This window comes from Selaginella moellendorffii, unplaced genomic scaffold (genome assembly GCF_000143415.4).
Source record: "Selaginella moellendorffii unplaced genomic scaffold, v1.0 SELMOscaffold_98, whole genome shotgun sequence".
Taxonomy (NCBI): Eukaryota; Viridiplantae; Streptophyta; class Lycopodiopsida; order Selaginellales; family Selaginellaceae; genus Selaginella; species Selaginella moellendorffii.
Window position 1 is genome coordinate 563,818 of NW_003314359.1, and position 25,432 is coordinate 589,249.

Consider the following 25,432-nt stretch of genomic DNA (forward strand, 5'->3'; position numbering starts at 1 on the left):
TGAGAGCATTGGGGGCGGGCGGCGCGCTCTAGGATTTCCAGGTATTGCGAGGATTTCTGCGAGTCCTAGTTCTGGAGAGAATTCCTAGCCGCGCTTGATTGAGCTCGCTTGTTCTTACGTCTAGAAGCTCGGCTATGGATGGTCAGGAGTACGCTGGGACTCGAATGCAGGATTATGGCGCCGCGGCCGCTGACAAGGCCGTGGAGTATGATCACCGGAGCGTGGCTGTGGATCAAAACGGCGAGGAAGTCCTAGGTATGTGTTCCAGGTCTTTTTAGAGCTTTTAGCCTGAGAGGATTGGTTTTTCCAGCTCCAAGCAACGAGGAAGAGAGGCTGTGGGGCATCGTGAATGCCAATCCAGCGGACTTTAATTCATGGACGCAGCTGATTCAAGAGACTGAGAAGCTCGTGCGTTTTTTTTTTTTTTTTTTCTTTTTTGGAGTTCTTGAGTCTCTCAAAACGTGCTAAAGCTTTCGTTTCTTCTTTTCTCTTCCAGGATGATATAGTCAAGTTTCGCCAGTGCTATGATACGTTCCTGGCCGAGTTTCCTCTGTGCTATGGCTACTGGAAAAAATACGCGGACCATGAGAACCGGCTGGCAACGCCCGAGAAGACCATCGAGGTTTACGAGAGGGCTGTGAAAGCCGTGACGCACTCAGTCGACATATGGGTGCACTACTGCTCCTTTGTTTCGGCGGCCAAGCCCGAAGATCCAGAAGCGCTGAGGAGGTAAACTTTAGCACGCCGGTGGCATTTTTCTTTATCCTGACTGGGCAGTGTTTTGCTTTGTCAATCCCTGAGCTGTCTAGCTTCTTTGTTTCCTTCTAACCGTTGGCTGGTATTTCTGCAGCTTTCATCCTACTTTAAATGTTTTTCTCCAGAGGGAAGGTTGGCGAAACGGTTTGAGCATGGTTTTCCTTTTTTAGTTCGTCCTCGCATTCAGTCTTTTCGTTTTTCTCATGTTCTTAGTGGGCTGGTTGCTTTTCTCTTTGCTTCTTGGCAACATACCTTCAAACTGGTGCCGTCGGCAATCGCGGTGAACACCACTGGTGTTGTAGGAAGGTAACTTTAGCTGTTTAAGAGCAAGGTCCCTGCCTTCTGCTGGAAGATATGCCTTCTTTGATGGGGTCAGGCTCATGCTACGTTTACGTTTTTTTTTCTTCCTTTATCAACTTCGATGGGATAACAACTATCTTTTTCATTTTTATTTTTTTTTCAGGTTGTTTGAGCGTGGACTCTCGCACGTCGGCACCGACTACCTGGCGCATCAGCTTTGGGACAAGTACATTGATTTTGAGTATTCTCATTCGAACTGGGTAGGCATCACTCAGTTGTATACACGGATTTTACAGATAGCCCTTCAAGCTTTGGATCGCTACTTCTCACAGTAAGAAAATTCTTAAAACAGTTTGCATGCTAATGCTTTCTTTCAGCTTCAAGGAGTTAGCCAACAATCGACCCATAGCGGAACTGAAAGGTCCTGAAGATAGCGCAGAAGCCGATAATACTGTTCCCGAGCAAATAGATAAAGCAGGAGCTGATGAAACTGCAGAAGCCCCAAAGGATCCAGAAGTTGAAAGGTTTATTAGAAGAAGAGAGGAGCTATATAAATCGACGAAGGAGTGGGATGCAAAAGTTCGAGAGTATGAAACCGCTATAAGAAGGCCGTATTTTCATGTCAAGCCTCTAGATGACTTGCAACTACTCAACTGGCATCGCTACCTGGATTTTCTGGAAAAAGAAGGTGACTTTGACAAGGTAATGCTGTCTTTTCCCTACTTGACGCTGAAACTAATGTATTTTAATTGCAGATAGTGAAGGCATACGAGAGATGTGTGATCGCCTGTGCAAATTATCCGGAGTATTGGATTCGCTATATTCATACAATGGAAGCAAAATCTCGATCTGAGATAGCTGATGATGCTTTGGATCGCGCACTACACATTTTTGTCAAGGTTTATCGAAGAGTTCTACGTTCTTTTCTGACATCTTCTGTATTGCAGAGACGACCCGAGATACATATCTACGCTGCTAGATTTAAAGAACGCAGGGAAGATGCTGCAGGCGCTCGAAAAGAGTATAGCGTTCTCAGCTCTGAAATAGCTCCCGGGCTTCTTGAGGTTATTTCTAAGCACGCAAATTTTGAGAAAAGACAGGTACATGGATTTGTCCCATTTTTCATACGATGCTAAGCGTATTTTTGTAATCTAGGGGAATATTGACGGCGCTTGTGCCATCTATGAATCTGCTTTGGAAGTGGAAAAAGCGAAGGAGGAATCGAGAGTTTTGTCTTTCTTGTATATTCAATATATCCGGTTCCTTTCTGAGGTGAGAACTTCTGATGCTTTCCTTTCTGACAGTGTGTGTTCTAGGCCGGACTCTCAGGTAAATCGAAGGAGATCTTGGCCCTTGCATTGGAGAAACTACCGAACTCCAAAGTTATCTTGGAGGTAAGTTTCTTTCTCCTTTTCTTTTTCTTCTCATTTGCTATACTCGCTGAAATCTCTTTACAGGCTGCGATCCATTTTGAGACTCTCTCTCCCGAGAAGGACATACCAAAACTCGAGGCTATCATTGAACGTGCTATACTCAGCAGCGGCTCGGACGCTGCTTTGCAATCATCTGATCGTGAGGAGATATCGAGTTTATTTCTTGAGGTTGTGACTTCTTACTCCTTTATCGTAAGCACTCACATTTGTAGTATGGTTTTTGCGGCAGTTTCTGGATTCTTATGGGACTGTAGAAGACTGTAAGAGGGCTGAGCTGCGGCATCGACAGGCATTCTTGTACTCGAGGTCCAGCGATTCCAAGAAGCGCTCGTCACTGGACAGCGCCGTCTCTGATCGGAGCAAGCTCGTCAAGACCGGTTCCAACGCCGTCGCTGGTTATACCAATGGACAAGCGCAGTGGAGCTACCAAAACTGGCAGCAACCTCAACAACAATGGAACCAAGCATACCCGGTAAGAACGTTTTGGTTTCAATGTCACGCATCTTACAAATCATAGAAACTCTTCGCAGGCTACGGACTATAACTATAGCAGCTATCCCCAGCAGCCGCAAACGGCACAAAGCTACGCTGGGTACCCTCAAGCTTATCAGCAACAAGTACTGTGAAAGCTCCTCTCAAGTTTATTGCTGAAAATTCTCTCATTTTTTTTTTCTTGGCTGTTTAGGATGGAAATTGGACTGCTTCAGCGTGGTAATAGAGAACTACTTAGGAGTGGGAAGACGATCTTATTGTTCTCTCTTTTGGAGGACCCTTGAAAGCACGTAAAATGTAACGAAAACGTTTTGAGGTTAGCTTCATATATATTAAGTGCTTACTATCGTTTGAATCGAGAATATCCAGTAGCAATAATTTTGTTTAGGGTTTAAACGATTCTTTAGGGGATTTTAGAGGGAGCGAGGGAGAGTTCCTAGAATCTAAGACGATCGAGCAGCATCGGGGCATTCTTGCAATACGCGCGCGATCGCTCTGGAAGAATGCAGGCAAGGTATGATTCTGGATTCTTCTCTTGCTTGAGATCGATCGATCGATCGATCTCGCTGCTTCCTCTCGAACAGCTACGGCGCGGACAAGCTCATCGTGTGGCCGCCGTGCGTGCTGCTGGAACATACGGGGCTGGGGCATGATCCGGAGACTGGGAAGAGCATCGGCCTCAATGCCGCGGAGGTGAGGAGTGCTGTGAGCGCAGTGGCGCCCAAGATCGCGATCCGCAGGGTTGTTCCCGTGTACAAGGAGGAAGGGCACAAGGGCCGCTACCTCGTCGTCTTCCCGGATTGCGACGCTGGGTACATCGACGCGGTGGCTCTCCATGATGCGTTCAAGGATCGCAAGAGGGGGCGTGACGAGTGGGGGCGTGACGAGCGGCAGGAGGTCCGCTATGGCGAGAAGAAGAAGGAGCTCTATGGATACTTGGTGGAGCCGCACGAGATGAAGAAGCTAGACAGGAAGAAAAGACTGGTGAGGAACTGGAAGGAGGAGAGTTTCCAAGAGAAAGTGATGAAGTCGCAGCGAGAGAAGATGAAGGTGAGGAAGGCCGCTTCTTTTCTTCTCTTCAAGTATGAGCTTGATCAAAGGATTTCTTTTGCAGGCTAGCGAGGAGAACCAGAAGATTGAAGCCGAGCTGCTAGCATCGGTGAACGAGCAAAAGAGAAAACTGGCGGCCGATGAGGCCGCCATGGACAAGCGCAAGGCAGAGATTATGGCCGTGGACGAGGAGTATGCTGCCGAGGAGCGCCGGCAGGAGGAGAATAGGAAAAAGCACGAAGAACAAGTAGGCAGTGCTTTGTCCATTCCATTTCTTTCGTTTCTTCTCGTATTCTGATGCGGTCGTATGTTTCTCTGTGACAGAAAAAGCGGATGATAGACCAGTTTGAAGCGGAGAAGGCCGAGCGATTGAGGCAATTCACCGAGAAAGAGATGAATATGCGCGCCGAAATCAACAAGAACCTCAAAGACGAAGAAGATGAGATGGCTCGCATTCGTCGAGACAACTCGTCTCTGGAGAGTAATATTAGAGTGCAGCAAGCTTTGGCCATGGCGTAAGAAGCATTCTCTGGTCTATTCCATCTTTCTCGCTCACTGTCAATGTTTCGTATCCTTGCAGGGACATGCGCGCTAGAACTCAAGTGGCTATCGCTACCGAAGCGCAGAAGGGCCTTGACGAAATCAAGACAAGGCATGAGTTCAAGTTGCGGGAGATGAAAGAGCGGCATTTGGAGGAGAGGAAGAAGGTAAGCAAGTTTGTATTTCTCCTTTTTTCCTAAAGCAGGTTTTTCTTTGTGCGTTGCAAAGCTCCTGGAGGAGCGCGCTGCAAAGAAGGAGGCAGCGTGGAACAGCTACAACGTCGGCCAGGAAGCTCTGGACAAGGAGATGGAGACCGTCCTTGGGCTTGTAAGTCTCTTCATCTTGTGATCCAAGCAGAGCTTTGTTCTAATGCTTCTTTATCCAAACTTTTTTTCCAGGAGTGCCAGGTTTGTTTCGAAGAGTTTGGCCCCGAAAGGCCCAAGGTGTTTTACATCGCCTGCAAGCATGCCAAGTCATGCCAGCCGTGTGCGGACGAGCTGTGGAAGAAGAACCACGAGTGTCCCCACTGCCGGACCGTCCAGAACAAGAAGCCTATCAAGCTCTTTGACTGATATTTATCTACCATACGTACATTATACTCCGGTAAGTTGGAGCTTTTCTGAATCAAGGCTCTTTTCAGGATCAACAAGAACTTGGAACTATGCATAGTGGCTTTAACTTTTGGAGCAAAGTATTTGGGGGATCTTCCACGGTTTTATAAGCTAGAGAATAGTAGTGTTGGGAGTGTACAAAATTTGTCGGGGGACCGACCAGACTATATATCATATACCTCTGCTAAACTTCTCTAAGTTCCGAAAGTTGTCTCGCTAGAATTTTCCTGTTCTTGCTTGACTTGTGTAAGTTCCGATAGTTGTCTCGCTAGACTTTTCCTGCTTAAATGAAAGAGAGGCTTAGCTCAATAGTGAAGAAGATGCTCCGCTCTGGAAAAGAGGCTTATACCCGACCTTGACGTTGTACGTTGCTCACTCGTAGGTGACCTCGGGCTTGAGCTCGATCACCATACGACAGACGGGACACTTTGCGGGGCACTTTGGCTTGCGGAGGTTCCAGATTCCCGAGCAGCATTCGATGCACATCGTGTAGTGGCCGCATGGGACGAGAACTGCCCTCCTTAGCTCCGATGAAAACTGCCTCGTGCAAACAATGCATTCCTGCGAAGGAACCACACGGAAAATGAGAGAGAAAAAAGACATCAAATGTTGGCAAGCGACTCACTTTTGGAGAGTTTTGTTGCTCTTGCTTGGCCCGCTTTTGTTTCTCCAGCAGCTCGTCCAGTGCCATTTTCGTCTCTTTCTCCACCGCCTCTTGGAGCTGAAAAAGAAAAGCAATCAAATCTCGGCAAGCTACGAAGTCAATTCACCTGCTTGAGCTCACTTTCGTGTTGTGTGATAAGCATTAACTCCTCACCCCGAAAGTCCGATTCAATTTTCTCCAGACACTTGCGCTGCTCTTCCTCATCCCTTTGTTGCTTGCCTTTCAGCTGCTCCATTTTCTCCGAGCTGCGGCAGATGGTGATCGCGAATCGAGAGAAAGAGAGAGAAAACAAAACTCACGTTTGTTTGGCTTGCTTCCGCAGCAATCGCTCCAGATGTTGTTTCTGCTTGAGAGCTTCGTTTCTTTGCCTAACCATCTTGGCTCTCCTCAAAACCATTTGATGCGCGGTTTGCTTTTCCTTGTGGTTCAGCTGCTCCTCAAAGAGCTGCATTTTTCGCTGGATGTCGAGCTACAAGACAACAACAAAGTAAGAAAACCAAAGAGAGAGTCTCTGTCACCTTAAGAGCCTCCGAATTATCAGCGGGCTGGTGTCTCTGTCGTAGCTCCGTCAGCTTGTCCTCCCGGAGCTTCAGCATGCTCGCTAGATTCGAATTCAGCAAAGTTGTCTTCCCCTGGGCGACCTCGAGCTTCCAGCTTTGAAGCTTTTGAGCCTTCACGTTGTCAGCAAGTTTTTCCTCATCCTGACACAGAAAACAAAAGGAGCTATAAAAGCAGAAACAAGAAGAAAGTGAAGCTCGCACCATGTTGAGATCCTTCATGTAGCTAGCAGCTTCATCCAAACTCATAGCGCACCAGTCTACCAGTTTTCTCTCCGGATCAATCCGCGCCATGTCTTCCGGCTGGAGCACCTTACACGGCTCCATCAAGCAGCGCAGCAGCGTCAAAGCGAGGGGGATCTTCTTGCAGACAACGAGAAATCCTTCGCAGACCCTCTCAACTAAAGCAAGAACACCAGTTACGAATCAAAAGAGAAAAGAAAACACTGGCACTTACTTTGATCGATCACACTCTCCTCGATCAAGCTCCGAGCCTGCTCCACGCTGGAGCAATCCACAAGCACCACCGGCGGCCAGACCACTTTCTTGTGATCCTCGAGCAAGACCCTGGAGCTCACCCGGGCCTCGGCGAGCTCCACTTTCTTCCCGCGATCTTGCGGCTTGGGATCGATCACCTCCACAAGGGCCTTGTGGTAGCCGCGATGCTGAGCCACGTACTTCTTCTTGAAGGCCTTGGCGTGAGCCATAAGACCCACCCAACCAGTGACCCTGGCGCGGCACACGCAGCAAATCTTGATCTCCATGTCCTTGAGGCTGGGCTTGGCATCTCCTACTTGATCCCTGGCCTCTGGAAGGAGCTTCTCATACGCGGCCCTTCCAGCCATCTCCTCGTCATCACTGTCCAGATCGTCGTCCTCCTCGGAAGCGCCTTCGTCTCCGGAGAGATCGTCCCTCTTCCGCTTGCTATCGTCCTCCATCTGCTGGCAAAGAATGCGAGCAAGCGATCAATAGGATGCGATCGATCGAGGCGAGGATCGGCGCCAGGGCGCGGAAGAACATACATACCTTTGGGCGCGCTTCCTCTTCCAGCTCAAAATCCAAGACTTTAGGTTTTTAGGGGGGTTTTGAAAATGAGAGGTGCGGTGGTTCTTTGCTGCTCCCAGGCGATGGCGCCAGGCGCTAGGGCGAGAATGCCGGTCCACGGCGCCAGGCGCTGGAGCTCCGCGGCCTCGGCCGTCGCTGCCAGTGTGGATCTCCGGGGCTGGGTGAAGAATCAGGGGGGATTTGTGTGGAGCGGCCTCCATGTCGTTCACAGTGGATCTTCTCACGGTATGGGGCTTGTGGCGACTCAGGATTTGCCTCAGGGTTCCACGATAATCACTCTGCCGCGAAGAATTCCAATGCCGATGCCTGATCCCGAGAATGCTGCGGTTTTAGCGCCATCGGAGGGAGTGATTTGCGAGATTGCTAATCGAGTTCCAGGTAGTCGACTTGAAAGTTCTTTTTTTCCTTTCCTGTTTCGCTGGTACTGACCTCGTCTTGCCAGGAACTGATAGAGGAGCTTTGGGCAATGAGGCTGGGCCTCAAGCTTTTGTATGAAAGAGCTCAGAAAGGATCTTACTGGTGGCCATATATCAGCATGCTTCCACACTCTTTCACCCTTCCGATTTTTTTCTCTGGAGTAGACATTGAGAGCATCGACTACGCACCTGTTACACATCAAGTGAGTCAACTTTGCTATCTGGATTTAAATCTCAATCGCATTTTTGCTTTTCTCTTTCAGGTGAAAAAGAGGTGCCGATTTCTCTTGCAGTTCTCCTCCGAGTTGGCCAAGCTAGAATCACTGCCGGAAGAAATTCATCCTTTTGCCGGTCAGTTTGTTGATTCGGGAGCGCTCGGCTGGGCAATGGCTGCTGTCTCGAGCCGGGCTTTCCGGATTCACGGTGTCACCAACAAGCTTTGCTCGGCAATGATGCTTCCTCTGATTGATATGTGCAATCATAGCTTCCAGCCGAATGCTCACATCGAGGAGGACCTGTCGAGGGATGCTCAGGATGTCAGCTTCTTGAAGGTTCGTTGTTCGTTGTTCTCTACCTTTCAAACACATCAATCACTTGACTCGTGTTTTTCTTTCAGGTGGTGACTAAACGTAACTTGGAGAAGGGATCAGCGATCACTCTAAACTATGGCCCGCTCAGCAATGATCTGCTTTTGCTAGACTACGGTTTTGTCATCCCTGACAATCCACACGATCGCATCGAGCTGAGGTACGATGGGAGCTTGATGGAGAACGCCAGGATGATAGCGGGCTTGAGTCGTACGGGCTCGCCACCATTTTCATCTCCGGCTTCTTGGCAAGTGGACCGGCTCAAACAACTTGGTCTCGCTGATAGTGGAGAATCACAAAAGGTTCACAGTTACTCTCTGCGAGAAAAAGAAGTAGCGAGAACTCATTGTTTTGATGTGTAGGTGACGCTTGGAGGTCCGGAGGAGGTTGATGGGCGGTTGCTAGCAGCGTTGAGAATCCTCCACGCTGAGAGCCAGGAGCCACTCGAGCGCAGAGAGCTCGTCTCGTTACAAGCTTGGGGGGTGGAGAGCATGGTGAGCAGTGACAACGAGGAGCGAGTGCTGCGAACGCTCTGTGGCCTGGGAGCAATCGTTTTCAACCAGTTCAAGACGACCATCGAGGAGGACGAGGCGAAGCTCTCGGACAAATCCCTGGCGGAGACGAGCAGGATCGCGGTACAGTTCAGGCTGACGAAGAAGAGACTGGTGGTGCGCGTCCTGGAATCGCTTAAGAAGAGATTGATGGATCTCAGAGCCGTCCGAGCAGAGTTCCAATAGGTAATTTATTTTTGTTCTGCTCAAATGCTTTCGAAAGGCTTCTAAAAGGTCGTCTCCACGAATCTGAAATGCAAAACTCACATCAAATAACCTTGTAACGAAACACGCCAAGTCCTTTGGACAACAACTGTCAGATAACTTCGGTTGGACTCCTTGGTCTCGCACGAGCGTTTCAACGCGCGTGAAAGTGCAGCGCATGTTGTTTTCTAGGTTCTCGTTGACTTGGTTTTCTTTGAACATCAGTCGGTCCAGTCCAACTGGTGAAGTCATGGTCCGAATCAAAAGAAGTTCCAAGGCCACATTCTATATTCCTGAGCGTTCATCTTTGATGATAGCTTGTGGAGTTTCCTGGTCTTTCATCGACGACTGCACTCTGGATGAATGGATTACTAGAACATGAAAGAATAAGTTGGTTTGAATAAGAAGTATCGGCCATGTATCTCTCCAATTTGCTGCTGGGTTTGTTTCTACTCGTCTTTCTCCCAACATCTCGGTCGCAGTGCCCCACGAATCCATCCGGGATCGCCAACGACACACAGACTCTGCTCTCTCTCGGTGACAGGCTTGGCATCAAAGTGTGGAACGAGACCGCCAATCCAAGAGCATGGCGCGGTGTGGAGTGGAGCTCGGACAACCGAGTGGAGGGCCTCGCTATGTCCAGGTTAAATCTCTCGGGAGTTCTTCCTTCCATCTGGGCCAAGCTTCCATCGCTGGCTCGCTTGGACCTCTCACAAAATAACATCTCCTCGCTGGAGGTGGCTGGTTGCAAGAACACGCAGCTCAAGCTCCTCAACTTGAGCTCCAATTCTCTGCGAGAGGTCCCGGCAAGCCTCTCCAGCCTCGAGAGCGTGGAAAGCTTGGACCTCAGTGGGAACTTCTTGGGAGTGGCTGGAGTTCCAAAGTTTAGCTTCACGCTGCAATCGCTCAACCTGTCCATCAACAACTTGACTGGGAGCGTTTCCATGGGAGGTAATCTGGGACTGGAGGCACTGGAGCTCTCGCACAACGAACTCAGCGGCTCCATTCCAGAGATTTTCGGGGAGATGACGAACTTGACGCGCCTGGACATATCGTATAACAGGTTTAGTGGAGATCTACCTGATATCTGGAGCAAGAACTTGGAGCTCAGGTACTTGGATATCTCCAACAATTCGCTCCAGGGTGGTTTGCCACCGAGCTTGCGAAGGCTACACAAGCTCTCGGTTTTAAGCGCTGGAATCAACTTTTTCTCCGGGCCACTGGAGCTGGAAGATGGCGACTTTGCGAGCATCGAGACTTTGCACCTCTCGCAAAACTTGTTTAACGGGACAGTGCCAGCGAGGGTGGGAAGCTTGACGAACTTGAGGCTGCTGGTTCTCTTGAGGAATCATTTCAGTGGCTCTATACCTCCGGAGCTTGGAAACTGCTCGAACATCAGAGAGATATGGCTCAACGGCAATGACTTGACTGGAACCATCCCAGGCGAGCTCTCGAAGCTCTCGCATCTCCAGCAGCTAGTTCTCAATGGCAACGACATCGGTGGGGAGCTCCCTTCCGGACTCTCCAACTGCACGGAGCTGGTCGTTCTCTGGCTGGAGCAGAACAAGTTTTCTGGAAATCTCCCGGACAGCTTCGGGAACTTGAGCCGCCTGCTCATTCTCTCGCTCTCCGGCAATGAGCTTGTCGGTCCCATCCCGGCCTCCTACGGCAAGATGAGCTCGCTGATCGGCCTCGACGTTGGATCGAACAACCTCTCTGGAAAAGTCCCGGCCATGCTGCAAAACGTCTCGACTTTGCAGTTCCTCTTCCTCTCGAACAACAGCTTCAGCGGCTCCATCCCGGACTGGCTTCCCCGGCTCAGGAACTTACGAGCCATGGACTTCTCGCTTAACAGGTTCTCGGGCGAGATATCGGCAAGCATCGGCCGACTGTTTGCCAACGTCCAGCTCTACAACATGAGCACCACCTACCCGCTGGTTCACGCGCAAAGCCTCGTCTATGCTGGCTTCGCCTTGCCAACAACCATAGACTTCTCCTCCAACCAGCTGAGTGGAAGCATTCCGGCGGCCATCGGCGACCTCTACAATCTCCAGGTGCTGGACCTGAGCCACAACCAGTTAACCGGCCCCATTCCCGAGTCCCTGGGAAACGCAAGGAATCTCTCCAGGTTGGCGCTCGCGAGCAATCTTCTGAATGGCTCCATACCATCGTCCATGGCGGACCTCTCGTTCCTCACCATCCTCGACGTCTCCAACAACAGCCTGGTGGGACGGATACCTGACAGCCCGCAACTCTCGTCCATGGACGCGGCTCTCTTCGCTGGGAACCAGCTCTGTGGGTTGCCACTGATCAACACCTGTTCGAGCACTGCTACGCCGCCGCATAGGCCTAGAAGAGACGGAGAAGGTGGTAGCGAACAGGACCAAGGAGGCGTGACAACACTTGTCAGCGTCGCCATCTTCGTGGCAGCCTTCTTCTACGCGTTCTTCTGGACTTTCCTGTGTACTTTGCGGCAACCCACAAAGCTGGTTCCCAGCTCTGTGGATGCTGGCAATCGAATCTCTAGCTCGTCCACCATGTTGCTGCCGTCCTTTCTAGCTTCCAGTTCGTAATCCATCACCATCGAGCGTGTGACCGCTTGATGAAGATCAATCTGCTCGTAGATGAATCCTTAAACTCTTCCTATCCGCTTTCAAGGCCGCCTCCTGTATAGTCTTGAGCTTATCATGATCCTCCCACAGCCCCGCGCTCCGGTAGATGCTCGCCATCAGAACGTACGCAGCCGAGTCTTTCTCGTCGATCTTAGTCAGTGCCTCGAACGCAATCCTCCCCACTTCCACGTTCTTCCACTTACGGCAGGCCCCGAGGACGCTCCTCCAAACCACAGCGTCCGCTCTCAAAGGCATGTTCTCGAGGACTTTCACGGCCTCTTCTAGTCGGTTTGCACGCCCGAAGAGATCCACCAAGCTGCTGTAGTGATGAATCCCACAAACAATGCCAGAGTCCGGGTCCATTGCGTGGAAAAACTCCCTGCCTCGTTCAACCAGGCCGCCGTGGCTGCAAGCAGTGATGACCGAGACAAACGTGATCGCGTTTGCTCGCACGCCATCTTCTCGCATCTCGCAAAAGGCTTCGAACACGCGCGACGTGTCACCCTGTTGGCCGAATCCTGTGATCAGTGCATTCCAGGCGACGATATCTCGGACTGCCAGAGATCCAAACAAGTGCTCGGCCGCACTCATAACTCCGCACTTCCCGTAGAAGTTTACCATGCACGTCCCCACAACTTGGTCGTCTTCCAGCCCACGCTTGTAAAGCTCAGCCTGGATTTTCCTTCCAGCTTCACTGGACCCAACGTTCCCACAGGCCGTAAGTCCCGCTACAAGAGTCCGAGAGTTTGGAGCACAGTCCATGCTCTCCAAGAGTTCCAACCCGAGCTCGCTCTCACCGTTGTCCACATATCCCTGGATCAAGCTCGTCCAAACGACAACGTCCCGGCTAGGCATGCGTTTGAAAACTGCTCGAGCTTTCACCATATCTCCACACTTGGCATACATGTCCACCAAGCTGCTCCCGACAAATCTGTGCTCACAGCATCCAAACTTCGTGGCGAGAGAATGAATCTCCATCCCCTTTTCTAAGCTCTGGATTCGCAGTAGCTTTCCATCTTCTCGCGGAACAGGTTGTTCGGACGCTGAAAGATGGACACAGGCCATGAGCGCAGCAATAAACGTTCTCTCGTCCGGATCGTTCTCCCGAACCATGCCGAAGAACAGCTCCAAGGCCAGCTTGCTGTCTCCACTTCCAACAGATCCCTGGATCATTGCGTTCCACGAAACCACGTCTCGGCCAGCCATGCCATCGAAGACCTTGCGAGCTTCCTCTAGCTTCCCACACTTGGCGTACATATCGATCAATGTGTTCCCCACGAACACGTCCTCACAGCACCTCTTGTTTGAAGCTTCACCCTGGATAGCCACCCCAGTTTCCAAGCTCTTTCTCTTCACGAGTTTCCCGTCGACATCCACCGCTTCTTCTCGCAATGCCGAGCTCGCACAGGCAGCAAGCGCAGCAACATACGTTCGAGAGTTTGGACAGCACCCGGATAGCTTCATATCTTCGAAGAACACGAGAGCCAGCTCGCTTTCCCCGTTGTCCACAAAGCCTTGCATCAGGCTCGTCCAGAGCACGACATCGCGACGAGGCATGCTCTCGAAAACCATCCGCGCGTCGGCCATGCTCCCACACTTCGAGTACATGTCCACGAGGCTGCTCCCCACGAAAATATCTCCACAGCAATGGCTTTCCATAGCTCCAGCGTGAACAGCGAGCCCCTTCTCCAGGCTCCTCGTCTTCACCATCTTTCCATCTTCTTGAGTGGCCTCCTCTTTCACTGCTAGATTCGCACAGGCCTTGGCAGCAGCAACGAAAGTCCGAGAGTTTGGCGAGCAGTCCATCTTCCCAAAGAACTCGAGGGCGACCTCGCTTTCTCCATTCTCTACGTAGCCCAGTATCAAAGCATTCCAGGAGACCACGTCTCGCCGCGGCATCCCATCAAAGACCGATCGAGCATCGAGCATGCTGCCGCACTTGGAGTACATATCGATCAGCGAGCTCGAGAGGAAAACGTCTTCGCTGCAAGACGGTCCCATCTGCTTGGCTTGAGAATGGATGCCTCTGCCGGTCCCGAGACTTGCCTCCTTGACGAGCTTCCCATCGACCAAAACAGCGTCCTCCTTCGCCGCGAGGCTGCTACAAGCCTTCGACGCGGCCATGAAGCTCCTGGAGTTTGGCTTGCAGCCCGACCGCCTGGCTTGCATCCTCTCGAAGAGATCCAGAGCCACATCGCTCTCGCCATTGGAGACGTAGCCCAGCATCAAAACGTTCCAGGACATCACGTTTGGGTGAAGAATGCTGTCGAACACGCGGCGGGAATCCTCCATGCTGCCGCATTTCGCGTACATGTCCACCAGCGCATTAACGACATGGATCCCCAGCTGCTTGCTCTCCGCCACCTGGGCGTGGATCGCCTTGCCCTTGCGCAAATCCCTTATGCTGCCACATACCTTCAGCGCCGACACCAGCGCGGCCGCCTGCTGATCGGGCGCCCGCGGCGGCGCTGCCGAAGGAGCGAATGCTGGTGCGGCCCCTCGAACCGCTGCCGTCGCCAAGCCGCGGAACAAGCGAGCTCTTCCCATCCATCGCAAGAACCCTAGATAATTGCTAGCAACATGGAAATTCAACGAAGGCCGTCGATTCAAGAATATCTGACGGTTGGAAATGAATCGGGGACCATTTACATTCACCTCTTCTCCCTCGTGACGCTAATGTTCTTCATCACTTCACACACCATGAAGGCAACCCCCACGCCCGTAAAAACCTTGAGGTACTCGGGCAAAATCCCCCTGTACAACCCAGCGTAGCCTCGGTTGAGAACAATGTGCCTCGCAATCCCAGGCTTGTAAGCCGGTGTCTATCTCCGATCGCCCTCGAGTTGAATCCTTCTCTTTACCGAATCGATCGGAAACACCGCTGAAAACAGGAACGATGGCGATCAAACGTAATCGATCTTAAGACGCTTACCTGTTGAGGCAGCAATTCCTGCTACTCCACCGGAGATTGGACGACTCGGGCCTTAAAGTAAACATGCTCCGAGGGCTCGAAACTAAGAAAAAATCCACCTTTAAGCGTTCCAGTAGTTGTAGAGAGTATCATACATGCAGAAGTTTATCACAATCGTTTGGGCCTACGGACTGGCAGGACTCAAGTCTATGGCGTTTTGCAGGGATAAAAAAACAATAAGCTCTTGAAGAACGTACCCCCTTTGGTACGTCCTTCGGGCATCTACCACGCACTTTCCACAATCCATCAACAAGAGAGCTTTCTTGGCCTTTACAAGGGGCTCTGGCTGACGCTTTGTAATCCTCTATATTCGAAACTCCACGCTTCCACTATTGGCCTTTACAAAGCGTTGGCCAGAGCCCCTGTAAGCTAAGGGGCTCTGGCCGACGCTTTGTAAAGGCCAAGAAAGCTCTTTTGTTGATGGATTGTGGAAGTTCCGTGTAGTGCTTTGAGGTTGTCTGCAAATCGGTCATTTCACCTGCGAGGTGAAGACCAAGGCGCAAAATAAGTCCCAAGAAACTCTCTGTCAAATCCATACTTCAGCTAAGAGCTTCTGTTGATGATTGTGGAAAGCGCATGATAGATGCCCGTGGGGGCACCCACCATCCCGTCCACGACACCACGTCTCGCTCTGCCATGTTGTTGTGCCGTTGTGTGATGTTCCAGAGAAGACGTTTGGCTGCCGGATGCTGGATCTCTTGGTGGCACTCAGACATCCGGCATGATTTCAGGCGCTTGGCTGCCATTTCAATCTGCTGGAGCCACAAGCTCGTGGAGCGTGATTGCTTGATCCAAGCTGATGGGTGCCATCCTGCATTGTTGCGTGTGATTTCGAAAGACTACACTTAAAGTCATATCGAGGATAGGTGATTTGTATTTCTTCCAGTTTTGCGCTTCAAAGTGATCTATTGTTGACTGGTTTTCTTTGAACATCAGTCCAACTGGTGGACTAGATAGTCATGGTCCTAAAGGAGATTTACTTTACTATGTTCCATGGGAAGTTCCAAGGCCACATTCTATATTCCTGATATAAAGTCACAATTGAAGTGATATACTAGCTTTGACCACGTGGTCAACGTGAGTCAAAGGGAAACTCAAAAGTATATTAAGGCATGTTAGGGTAAGGAATTTAATTTACCCCAAGGCTAAAGCTTTTGAGGTAGTTCAAGGGTGGTTAAGTGGTGAGGAACTTTAAGAGGAAGTATACAATAATTTAAAGAGACTAAATCTTTATTTATTAGTACTAGATTTTAACATTGGTATTAAAGGAAGTTGATTGTTATAGTCAACTAAGATGAAAGTTGGAATCCTATAGTGATGCTAATGATGGTGTCAAGGAGGTTTGAAATGTTATTCATGATTTACAAGCCTTTAATCAAAATTAACAAAAGATGTAAGACGAGATGCATGGCATGATAGATACCATATATGGGTATGTTGAGGTACTCAAGGCTGGATATAGTAAGTACTAGCTCAAAGGGCTTTATTGAATTTTATGAGTTGGTGGATCGACTTAAGATTTTAATTGTTTTTAGTGATGGTGGTGTGGACGAATGTTTGGTTTAACTAGCCAATGTGAAGAAGTTTTTGGCTGCTAAAGGAACTTTAGATATAAAGGTTTTAATGGCTATTTTAATAGTTTTGAGTGATGTAAATCTTCGGTGGTGGAATTAATTTGAGGAATCTTATGTTGTGAATAAAAAACCATTAGTGTCTACCATGGATGAGTTTGAGACTACTTTTTATTTACATTTTGCCCCTCACTACAATGTAGAGAATGCTTGCACAAAACTTTGACATTTCCAACAAGGGAAAATGTTGCTCGAAGACTATATTGAGAAGTTTACTCACTTGATTAGTTGTGTTTTAATGAAGAATTCATATTAAAATAAATCCTACTTCATGATATCCATTCCTTAGATCAATCTTGGTAAACACTTGTGTTTCACTAAGCTTGTCTAAAATATCATCTACACGTAGCATTAGCATTTTATCCTTCATTATATTTTTATTCAAGGCACAATAATCCATACACATCTATATTAAACCATCCTTCTTCATGACCAAACGAAAACTTACTTGGCTAAATAAGTCTAAGCTTAAGTAACTCCTTGATTTAGTGTTGAATTTCTTACTCTTCCACATAACTCAACCGAAATGGATACTAGTAAATTGGCCATGTCTCTATAATCCTATGCTTCACATCTTGTAATAGAGGCAATTTAGGAAGAAATTCAAATGGAAAAACATTAGAAAACTCTTTGAGTATAATCCATACTGTTGCTTCTCCCCCACATGTGGCTTAGTCCCCCAAGTCATGAATAAACAATAAGTAACCCAAAGTGTTTTTCCATTACGATAAGTCCACTTCAAAGATGTAGCAAAAAGCATAACAACTAAAGACTGAACTCCCTCTCCAAACCACACATCTTTAATGTTGCCATACTCTAGCAAGACATGCTTAATACTCCACTTTATTTCCAAGTTCACCTTCACCACCATAATATCCTAAAAATGAAATCCACACAATAGATATCCCTGAGATAAAAAGTCTCCATAAATATGATTTTGCCAACCAACACTTCTAGCCTCTATATATAAGCATCAAAATACTAAACAAAGGTATCTACACCTTCCACCATGTATAAAAAAACTCCTTGTATCACTAGGTTGTGCTTTTTAACAAACTTTGCCGAAACAGTTTTGAGTTTGGTCGGAAAGAGAGTGGCATGAGCTTGTCCATGTTGTAAATAAAAGTTAGTGGTATTTGGTGTTATAAAGCTCTATCGGTGGAGTGTGGCATTTATGTTACATTTTGTCGAATTGAGTTGACACTTGATACCCACATAAACCTTTGAAGTAGTGACATTATATCTCCATGTGATAATGAGTAATATGTTTACGAAGTTGCTTGGTTAAATGATGATCAGCCCCAAAGTGGTTGATGGTGAAGCTAGTCTACTTGCACAAAGTAGCATTGTAGTAGCTTTAACTGGATTCTTGATGGTGATCCATTGTTGTGAAATTTGATTTGGTTAGGCTTGACCAAGGGGTAGAGTGTCAAGAGAGTAATACTCTTGGGAGAGTTGTGGCTCTCAGCTTTTGTTCACAAGGGCGTGAACTTTATAAAAATAAATACTAAATTATAAAAAAAACAAGAAAAAAAAGATTTAAAAGATGATCCATAAAGTTAAAGTATAAAGGGAAGAAGGCTATAAACAAAAATGCACCTCTTTTTTCAATTAATTAAGAGTCTTGGGATACTTAGGGTTAAATGTTTTTGAGTTTGAGTAGTATTGAGTGGGTGACCTCCCATGAAGTCCAAATTAAAGAGCTTACAAGGGCTCAAGATTTTCAACTCTTGTTTTATTCTCGAAATCTTGGATCTCAATTTGAACATTTTACATACCATTTTTTCTATTAAATGGAGCTCTTGCACAACAATTTAATGGCTCCACTCTAGAGACTTTCACAATGATCATGAACATAATACACTTGGGTCTTTTGTATAACAAGTGGAGAGCTACCCAATATTTGGAGTAAGAACATTTGTGGAATGTCTTGAATAATTCCAGGACCAAGCTTGTGTTTGTAGGCCCTCTCTCAGTCATAATTTCAATTTTCAATATTTGGATATATGTTTAGTTTGCTTAAGTATGGTAATGGATATATCTAGAATATAGTTGGATATTTTTATCTTATGTATTTAAATTAATATTGTATTTATAATTTAGAAATTTTCTTAAGTACCTCCAAGTATATTTTAGCATATTCTACAATATAATGGTGTATATACATTTAAATTAATAATATATTTTTAATGTATAGTAATCTTAGCTTATATTAACTTTTTTTTATATATAATGAAATGATTTTAGTTGTAGGTAGCACACCCTGTTCGAGAGTGCCTATCAGAATATCCATAATATATTCTTACCCATAGTATCAATTGTTTTGTACTATAAGATGATTACAATAAATAAGGTATTATAAGTGTAGTATTCAATTTAGAAATGGCTTATAAAAAGAAAATGTATAAGCTCTTTTGCCAGCCTCTAACTTCACATAATAGTCATCCTTCACATTCCTATTTTTCCATTGGTACTATTGAGGTATCAATTTTATCCCTTCATAGAAATAAATTGCTTAATTGATTATATTTTAGATATGGAAGACAAAATCAATGATAAGGAGTTTCCTCAAGTTGAGGACTTTTACACCCAATTCATAATAAAGGCTCATTTTTTATTTAGTGGGAACTAATGAATATATTGAGAATTTGATTCTAAGGTGCCTAATATACCTTTTGTCTTAGGTTAGGAATTCATTTTTATGAGTTTGTGAAGGTTTCTTGAGCACTGCTACAATTACTGTACATTATTTCATATATAATTGTTTACAAGATGTTGAAGGACAAGATGCCAACACACAACCACTACAAAGTGATGGTTGCATGTGAGAATATTAATTTACAATTATGATATTTGACACTTATATTGACAGTTGACACTGATACTATCACCAAAATTTGATATATAACAAACTTTTCTAACCATTTGATATATAACAAACTTTTCTTTCCTAATGAACTCTAACTCCTAAAAGTAATCTATCTTTCGTGCCTTTAGAACTCTTTTAAATATTGTCGTATACATTTCTCCATCCTTTACACCCTTTGAAACAAATTGAGTATAAACTGATGCCTCAAATGGCACACCTTTATATCAAAAATATCTATAGACAATATATTTCAGAAAGATCTTAAAAATCATAGTATACTTAGTAAGCTATATCATATAAAATAAAAATGGTCATGTTAGCAAACCTCAACCCCTTGGGTTGTAAAACTACTTGATGTGGCTAACCCAAGCTTAACCTTGGGCAATTTAGTAGCCTGAGGGCCTAAGGTTATTTGAATAAATTCAACCCCCCAATTTGCCAAACTATCTAAGGTGGTTGGCTCTACCTCAACCTCAGGAAGTTCTATGGCCCAAGTGGCTAAGGTTATTTGAGTAACCTTGACACACACACCCTCTGAGGTGGCCGGCCTAAGCTCAACTTTGGGTAGTTCCACAACCTAAGGGCCAAGGTTAATCAAATAACCTTAGTTCTCTAGTCCATAAAATTGCCTATGCCCCAAGCTCAACCTTAACCTGTTTAGTGGTCTTTAAAGTTATTCAAATAACCTTGGCCCCTAGACCACAAAAATGTGTAAGGTGACTAACCTAAGCTCAACCTTCGGCAATCTTGCAACCTAGCGAGCCAAGATTATTTGAATAACCTCAAACCCTTAGGTTGCCAAATTACTTAAGGTGGTTGTCCAAGAACAACAGGAAGAAAATAAACAAAAAAAGCAAGAAGAAAAAACAATTAAAAAAATGGAAGAAAAGGTTGTTGGAAGAAATTTACCCTTGGTAGCATTGTTGCTCTTGCTGCACTCACACTTTGCTTTGTGCCCTCCACAGTGTTCAATCTCTCATACACTTAATCTCTCGTGGCACTGAACTCTCTTAACACTCAATTTCTCATGCACTCAATCTCTCCCATACTCATCTCTCAATGGTGCTCAATTCTCTACTTAATCTTTTGCATGCTCATCTACTAGTGCTACCTTCTAATGTTCTTTTAAATAAAAAAAAATCCAAACTATCCTCTATTTTTATAAGAGAATATGATATTATGTAAATATATTTATATTATTAGTATAGTCAAATTGGGTTTATTTGACTACTCATTTCCATATCTAAACTATAATACAAATAATATACATATTTCTATATTTTGAGCTTTAATTTATAGCAACAACAATAATATAATCTAATAGGATGTAATTTAGTCAAATATTCACATAATTCATTTAGAAGTTTATACTCTACAAGATTTTTGGAACACAGAAAACAATTTTGCAATACAGACTAATAATGGGAAATGAAAGGAATGATCTAGATTCTTAATGAATTAGGTTAAAAATAAGAAAAATTCTATTGTGCAGAAGTATATAAAAAGTGTGGTCTTGTTTATGTTCTACTCATATAAAACTATTTTTAAAAAATGTAACTTTAGATGCTATAATACTGTAGTTTATTCAAACTAAATTCATTCCACAGTATTAAAAATGTATATATTTATGCCTATCTTCGTATACTATTCATAAGGTTTACAATAGTACAAGTTTAAATATTTATATATCCTTCTATTCAAATTATTAAAGAAATCATTGTAACTAAACAATGCCAAATGCCATTATACATATAAATATTTAAAACCTCTTAAATTGTATCAATACATAATAACTTAAAAAGCTATAGTATAAATTTCGTTCAATTTATTTTTTGAGCTAGATAAAATGAATACTAGAATAAGTTTTCTAGTTGTATTTATAACTTTTTGCTATGCTCAACCACCTCAAACAAGATGGATTGGTGGTGTTGGTCATTTTGGTAATAACCATGTAGTAAGAATTATAAATAAAATTAGGGATCTTATTGCAACTATAGGTGATAATAATCAATTTATTAGAGGTGAGTTTGGATTTTATCTTCAGAATGTTATTAATGCTGGTTATCAAGAAGTTTTAATTAGAATTCATATTGTACCTGCTGGTTTTACAAATTTTAATTGTCCTCATCTTCCCAGAAGTTTCATGTTTAGTGTTGATTATATGAGAAATACCTTCATAGATATTTTAAGACTTTTAGAATATCATGCACGTATTACTGGTGCACAATTAATTGGAACAGTTTATAGATATTTTGCAATTGATTTTGGTGGATTAGGAAATTCAGTAAGAGATTTACAACAACCTTATCCATCTCTAGAATATCCAAAAGGTTTGCCAGAGGATAGTGATCCACCTCCTAATCTTTTAAATGTTGATGTTGATAATTCACATTGCTGGCCATATAGAACACACCTAATAAATGGTCCTCTCTATCTTACTGGAACATATATAATTAATGGAAATAGTTTAATATCATTTAATAATAAATTTAAAGCAACATTAAATGATTGCAATTTAATTGTGGAAGATTTAAATAAAAAAGAAAGTGTATGGTCTACAAAATCTATAAAAATTGGTATATTTTGTTTTCTTCACCGTCAACTTGATGGTCATTTACTTATAAAAGATGATAATGAAAATATAATATGGAAAAACAACATATATTGTAAAAGTTGTTTCCTTTTTGCTATATTTACAGTTGAAGATAATGGATATTTAACTGTATCATCTTATATAAAAACTACAAAAAAAATAATTTGGAAGAACAAGTTTTAGTTTCCTTCCTAAATTTCTGATGAAGTTCATATATATGAAAAAGCTGAGTATAAGTCTAAGCTTATATCTTGTGAAGCTTTGAAAAAGATTCATATATTAATTAAGATTAATGAATAATATGATTCAATAAGTGTCATGTATAGTAGCACTTCAAGAGTTTGATGATTTTCTTTCCACTTGTTTGCATCACAATTTCTTGGAAGAATTTGTCCACCACATTGTCAGGAAGTTTTGTAACTCTTTTGGCTCCAAGCTATTTATTAGGTTCTTTATCATGAATACCACTAGATTGGCCACATTTGGGGTTTTATGCTAGTGGTGGACTTGTGAGGGGTAAAGATGGAGATGGCAGTTATTAGTGGTGGCAGTGGTGGCCATAGTGGTGGTGGAGGATGTGTGTCTTGATCTGGTTCTAGTGTGTCTTGATTTTGTGTCAATAGCGTTGTGTTCTAATCTAGTGTTAGGAGTAAAGTTGGAGGTGATAGTTGTGCTACTGATTTAGTTCTTGTGTATCTTGATTTGGAGTGGCATTGGATCCTGATCTACTGGTGGGGAGTGGTACCTCCTGATATGGTGGTAAGTCTTAATTTGGTGATAGTGGCAGTATATTCAAGTGTGTAGGAGATGGCTGTAGTATTGTGCAAGTGAGATTTCCAAGCAATCACATCTTCATTGATATACCAATGGATAAATCAATAATAAGATCTTCATTGGTGCCAATTTCAACATTTAATGCTCTTTGGCTTCAACAGCTTTTTTAGGTGGTACCATTTTCCTTTTTTTCAAGAAAATAAAATTAGTTAGTCAAACTAAACAAAGAGAATAATAAAATCACACAATACAAAAACGATGAACACCCACTCCATGGGGTTACTTGAGGTGGTCAGCCCAAGATGGCCAGCCAGCCTGAGGTGGCCAGCCCAAAATGACTGGCCTAAGCTGGATCATGGGCCCAAGGTGGCCAACCTTGCCAACAATCTCTACCTAAGTTGGCCCCTATTGCATTTGATGTTGGTGAGAAATTTTAGAAACAATAAGAAAAGAAAAAGAGACAATAACAAACAAATGAAAGAAAAAGCTATCAAAAGAAGCACTGTTTGTGGCATTATTGCTTAACTCTCCACTCTCTATGCTACACTTCACTTTGTCTTCGTATGATGCTCAACTCTTGTAACACTCAATCTCTAGCAATGCTCAATCTATCTCTTGTGTAGTGATAACCCTAATCTTGGCAGCTAACCCTAACCTTAACTAATAATTCATGCCTCCATTAGGGCGAGAAATGGGAAGGGAAAATTTAGAGAAAAAAGACATAGATAAATCCCAGCTACTCATTCCAAATGGTAGAAATCTCAGCTGGCTATCACCATATCACTTTTTATTATTGTATCTTATAAATAAAAAAGATAGAATCTTATTGTATGCAAATCTATGGTTTTTTTATTTTTTATATAAATTAATGACACTATAACTACAAACTTGCAAAACATTCAGAAATTTTTGGGAGATACCATTTTGCTAGAAGATAGCAACAATCATACTATATCTAGTGTGATGGCAGCCACTAAAATTGTACAACCCTTTCTGTGACATTGATATCTTAGCGAGTGATCCTAAACCCTGAAAATTAAAAACCTTCATTACTGATTAGATTCAAAGCACTATATTTAAAACACTTGTCAAATTGGAGATATGATATTATTTTCTCCCAATGATATAGAAAGGATGCATTCTCATCAAGATTCAATACATGTTTTGGATTTGGGCTTCATATATATAAAATATATGAAGAATTTTACCATCTCTTACATTGCAAGTTGTTATTATGTATTTCTTATCTACAAAAACTTTAAGAGTATTAAAAAGGCATATTTCATTATCATATTAAATATGTTGTACTATATTAATTTATAAATGGATGAATCCTCATCCATAAATTTATTTATGTTGTGTAAGAACCCTAAATTATAGTTAAATGCTCTAAATATCATTGAGCAATGTTCACACTTATGGATAAGACTTGACTTATACTGACAATTGAATCTACATCATTGAAGAATTATCATTACTAACATCACTTAACACTAAAGATTTGACAAGATAATGGCACTTCACATGTGTTGATAATCAAATCGGATATCTTGGATTTCCCACAAAATGTACAACCCTCAAATGTACAACCCAAGGAGTGAAGGGATAAAAGTATGACATGACATTTAAACAATCCTAGAGCATCCAACATCCTAAATCTAGGGCCAACACACAAAATAGAGCCAAATAGAATTTGCCATTATTTCAGCACACTGGTGGCCTAACATCAGGGTATAAGACATATACATAGGCAAAAGTTAGATTATACCTTAAATTAATCAATTATACTCGACTTACCCCACTATCCATACTATACTTTTGGAACCCATAACATCTCCCCCCCACCCCCTACCCTAGAGGAATGCATGGTTTGGGTTTTCACCTTAGTCCTAGGAGTTAATTTTTAGGATAATTACGAAAACTTAGTAAATATTGAATGGCATTAGATTGTGAATTTGGATGTAGAAATAATACCATCCTATTTAGAACAATTTCTACATTCCATAGATATATTCATTAGTAAATCTAGACACTTTCTATAAATAGTTAATAGAACCAAATAGAACCAACATAAGGGGTATAATAGTGAGAGTGTTTTAATAGACACAGTTAGCTATTATTTAGTGAATACTGAGAGACCAAACTTAATATCATAGGGGTTTCCAATACTAGTAAGTGCAAATTAACAAATAAGTTTCTCTAACCAGATCAAGTATGCATGATTAATAACACTTAAGAATTTCATCCTTATGTTCCTCTAGCCAAATGCATATGTGAGGAGTAATTTTGCAACTAACTCGAACAAATACTAATAAAGGGGGTAGCAATATTGACCTCTAACCATCATGGCAGTAAAGAAAAAATATTCAAAAGGAATTGTTAATAACAATATTTTATATGGATAAATGTTTGTTTGTACTATGGCATTTATTCTATTATATTGATTATTGTTGAAATGTTATTTCCTTTGGGTGATATATTTATGAATATTGTCATCAATAATACTTATGTTATTTAAACTATTTTTTGTAAATTGTTTGGCATGCTTGCAAAGGTTAACTCAATTATACCAATCTCTCTCTCTCTCTCTCTCTCTCTCTCTCTCTCTCTCTCTCTCTCTCTCTCTCTCTCTCTCTCTCTCTCTCTCTCTCTCTCTCTCTCTCTCTCTCTCTCTCTCTCTCTCTCTCTCTCTCTCTCTCTCTCTCTCTCTCTCTCTCTCTCTCTCTCTCTCTCTCTCTCTCTCTCTCTCTCTCTCT

The 25,432-nt window shown here is 43.9% G+C and overlaps 7 protein-coding genes across 12 annotated transcripts; 4 read left to right on the top strand and 3 right to left on the bottom strand.

Annotated features, from left to right (window-relative positions):
- Positions 1 to 546: 546 nt before the first annotated feature.
- LOC9636396 (pre-mRNA-processing factor 39) lies at positions 547 to 3,343 on the top strand. Of its 3 annotated transcripts, none has more exons than XM_024663233.1 (12): positions 547 to 729; positions 851 to 1,062; positions 1,220 to 1,387; positions 1,434 to 1,758; positions 1,812 to 1,955; positions 2,004 to 2,156; positions 2,212 to 2,328; positions 2,373 to 2,450; positions 2,514 to 2,657; positions 2,719 to 2,961; positions 3,020 to 3,106; positions 3,175 to 3,343. In XM_024663233.1, exons 1-12 carry the CDS (start codon positions 667 to 669, stop codon positions 3,202 to 3,204), a joined length of 1,764 nt encoding a protein of 587 aa, XP_024519001.1. In that variant the 5' UTR covers positions 547 to 666; the 3' UTR covers positions 3,205 to 3,343. The 3 variants fall into 3 exon arrangements, with proteins under 3 accessions (XP_024519001.1, XP_024519002.1, XP_024519003.1); XM_024663234.1 differs by having other exon boundaries at positions 851 to 888; XM_024663235.1 differs by lacking the exon at positions 547 to 729 and having other exon boundaries at positions 1,031 to 1,127.
- Positions 3,344 to 3,351: 8 nt separating this feature from the next.
- Positions 3,352 to 5,383, top strand: LOC112342057 (protein SUPPRESSOR OF GENE SILENCING 3 homolog). 2 transcript variants are annotated; one of them, XM_024663237.1, is made up of 8 exons: positions 3,352 to 3,495; positions 3,566 to 4,031; positions 4,096 to 4,278; positions 4,356 to 4,546; positions 4,612 to 4,738; positions 4,800 to 4,898; positions 4,970 to 5,174; positions 5,241 to 5,383. In XM_024663237.1, the coding sequence occupies exons 1-7, from the start codon at positions 3,485 to 3,487 to the stop codon at positions 5,141 to 5,143; spliced, it is 1,251 nt and encodes a 416-aa protein (XP_024519005.1). In that variant the 5' UTR covers positions 3,352 to 3,484; the 3' UTR covers positions 5,144 to 5,174; positions 5,241 to 5,383. The 2 variants fall into 2 exon arrangements, with proteins under 2 accessions (XP_024519005.1, XP_024519004.1); XM_024663236.1 differs by having other exon boundaries at positions 3,353 to 3,495; positions 4,970 to 5,383.
- LOC9636397 (RING finger protein B) lies at positions 5,266 to 6,786 on the bottom strand. 3 transcript variants are annotated; one of them, XM_024663238.1, is made up of 7 exons: positions 6,608 to 6,786; positions 6,365 to 6,547; positions 6,146 to 6,315; positions 5,953 to 6,091; positions 5,808 to 5,903; positions 5,537 to 5,743; positions 5,266 to 5,461 (listed from the first exon to the last, which is right to left on the bottom strand). In XM_024663238.1, exons 1-6 carry the CDS (start codon positions 6,728 to 6,730, stop codon positions 5,555 to 5,557), a joined length of 900 nt encoding a protein of 299 aa, XP_024519006.1. In that variant the 5' UTR covers positions 6,731 to 6,786; the 3' UTR covers positions 5,266 to 5,461; positions 5,537 to 5,554. The 3 variants fall into 3 exon arrangements, with proteins under 3 accessions (XP_024519006.1, XP_024519007.1, XP_024519008.1); XM_024663239.1 differs by having other exon boundaries at positions 5,266 to 5,464; XM_024663240.1 differs by having other exon boundaries at positions 5,532 to 5,743.
- A 692-nt stretch (positions 6,787 to 7,478) lies between these two features.
- LOC9637130 (histone-lysine N-methyltransferase setd3) lies at positions 7,479 to 9,311 on the top strand. Its single transcript, XM_002989476.2, has 5 exons — positions 7,479 to 7,846; positions 7,921 to 8,087; positions 8,148 to 8,435; positions 8,501 to 8,773; positions 8,834 to 9,311. The coding sequence occupies exons 1-5, from the start codon at positions 7,495 to 7,497 to the stop codon at positions 9,206 to 9,208; spliced, it is 1,455 nt and encodes a 484-aa protein (XP_002989522.2). The 5' UTR covers positions 7,479 to 7,494; the 3' UTR covers positions 9,209 to 9,311.
- Positions 9,312 to 10,170: 859 nt separating this feature from the next.
- On the top strand, positions 10,171 to 11,829 carry LOC112342088 (probable inactive leucine-rich repeat receptor kinase XIAO). Its single transcript, XM_024663338.1, has one exon. The coding sequence runs from the start codon at positions 10,171 to 10,173 to the stop codon at positions 11,797 to 11,799; it is 1,629 nt and encodes a 542-aa protein (XP_024519106.1). The 3' UTR covers positions 11,800 to 11,829.
- Positions 11,830 to 11,835: 6 nt separating this feature from the next.
- Positions 11,836 to 12,744, bottom strand: LOC112342080 (pentatricopeptide repeat-containing protein At5g48910-like). The gene has a single exon (XM_024663306.1). The coding sequence runs from the start codon at positions 12,742 to 12,744 to the stop codon at positions 11,836 to 11,838; it is 909 nt and encodes a 302-aa protein (XP_024519074.1).
- An 80-nt stretch (positions 12,745 to 12,824) lies between these two features.
- LOC112342081 (pentatricopeptide repeat-containing protein At2g13600-like) lies at positions 12,825 to 15,555 on the bottom strand. The gene is made up of 4 exons (XM_024663308.1): positions 15,413 to 15,555; positions 14,538 to 14,719; positions 12,949 to 14,399; positions 12,825 to 12,881 (listed from the first exon to the last, which is right to left on the bottom strand). The coding sequence occupies exons 1-4, from the start codon at positions 15,553 to 15,555 to the stop codon at positions 12,825 to 12,827; spliced, it is 1,833 nt and encodes a 610-aa protein (XP_024519076.1).
- Between the last annotated feature and the right edge of the window lie 9,877 nt (positions 15,556 to 25,432).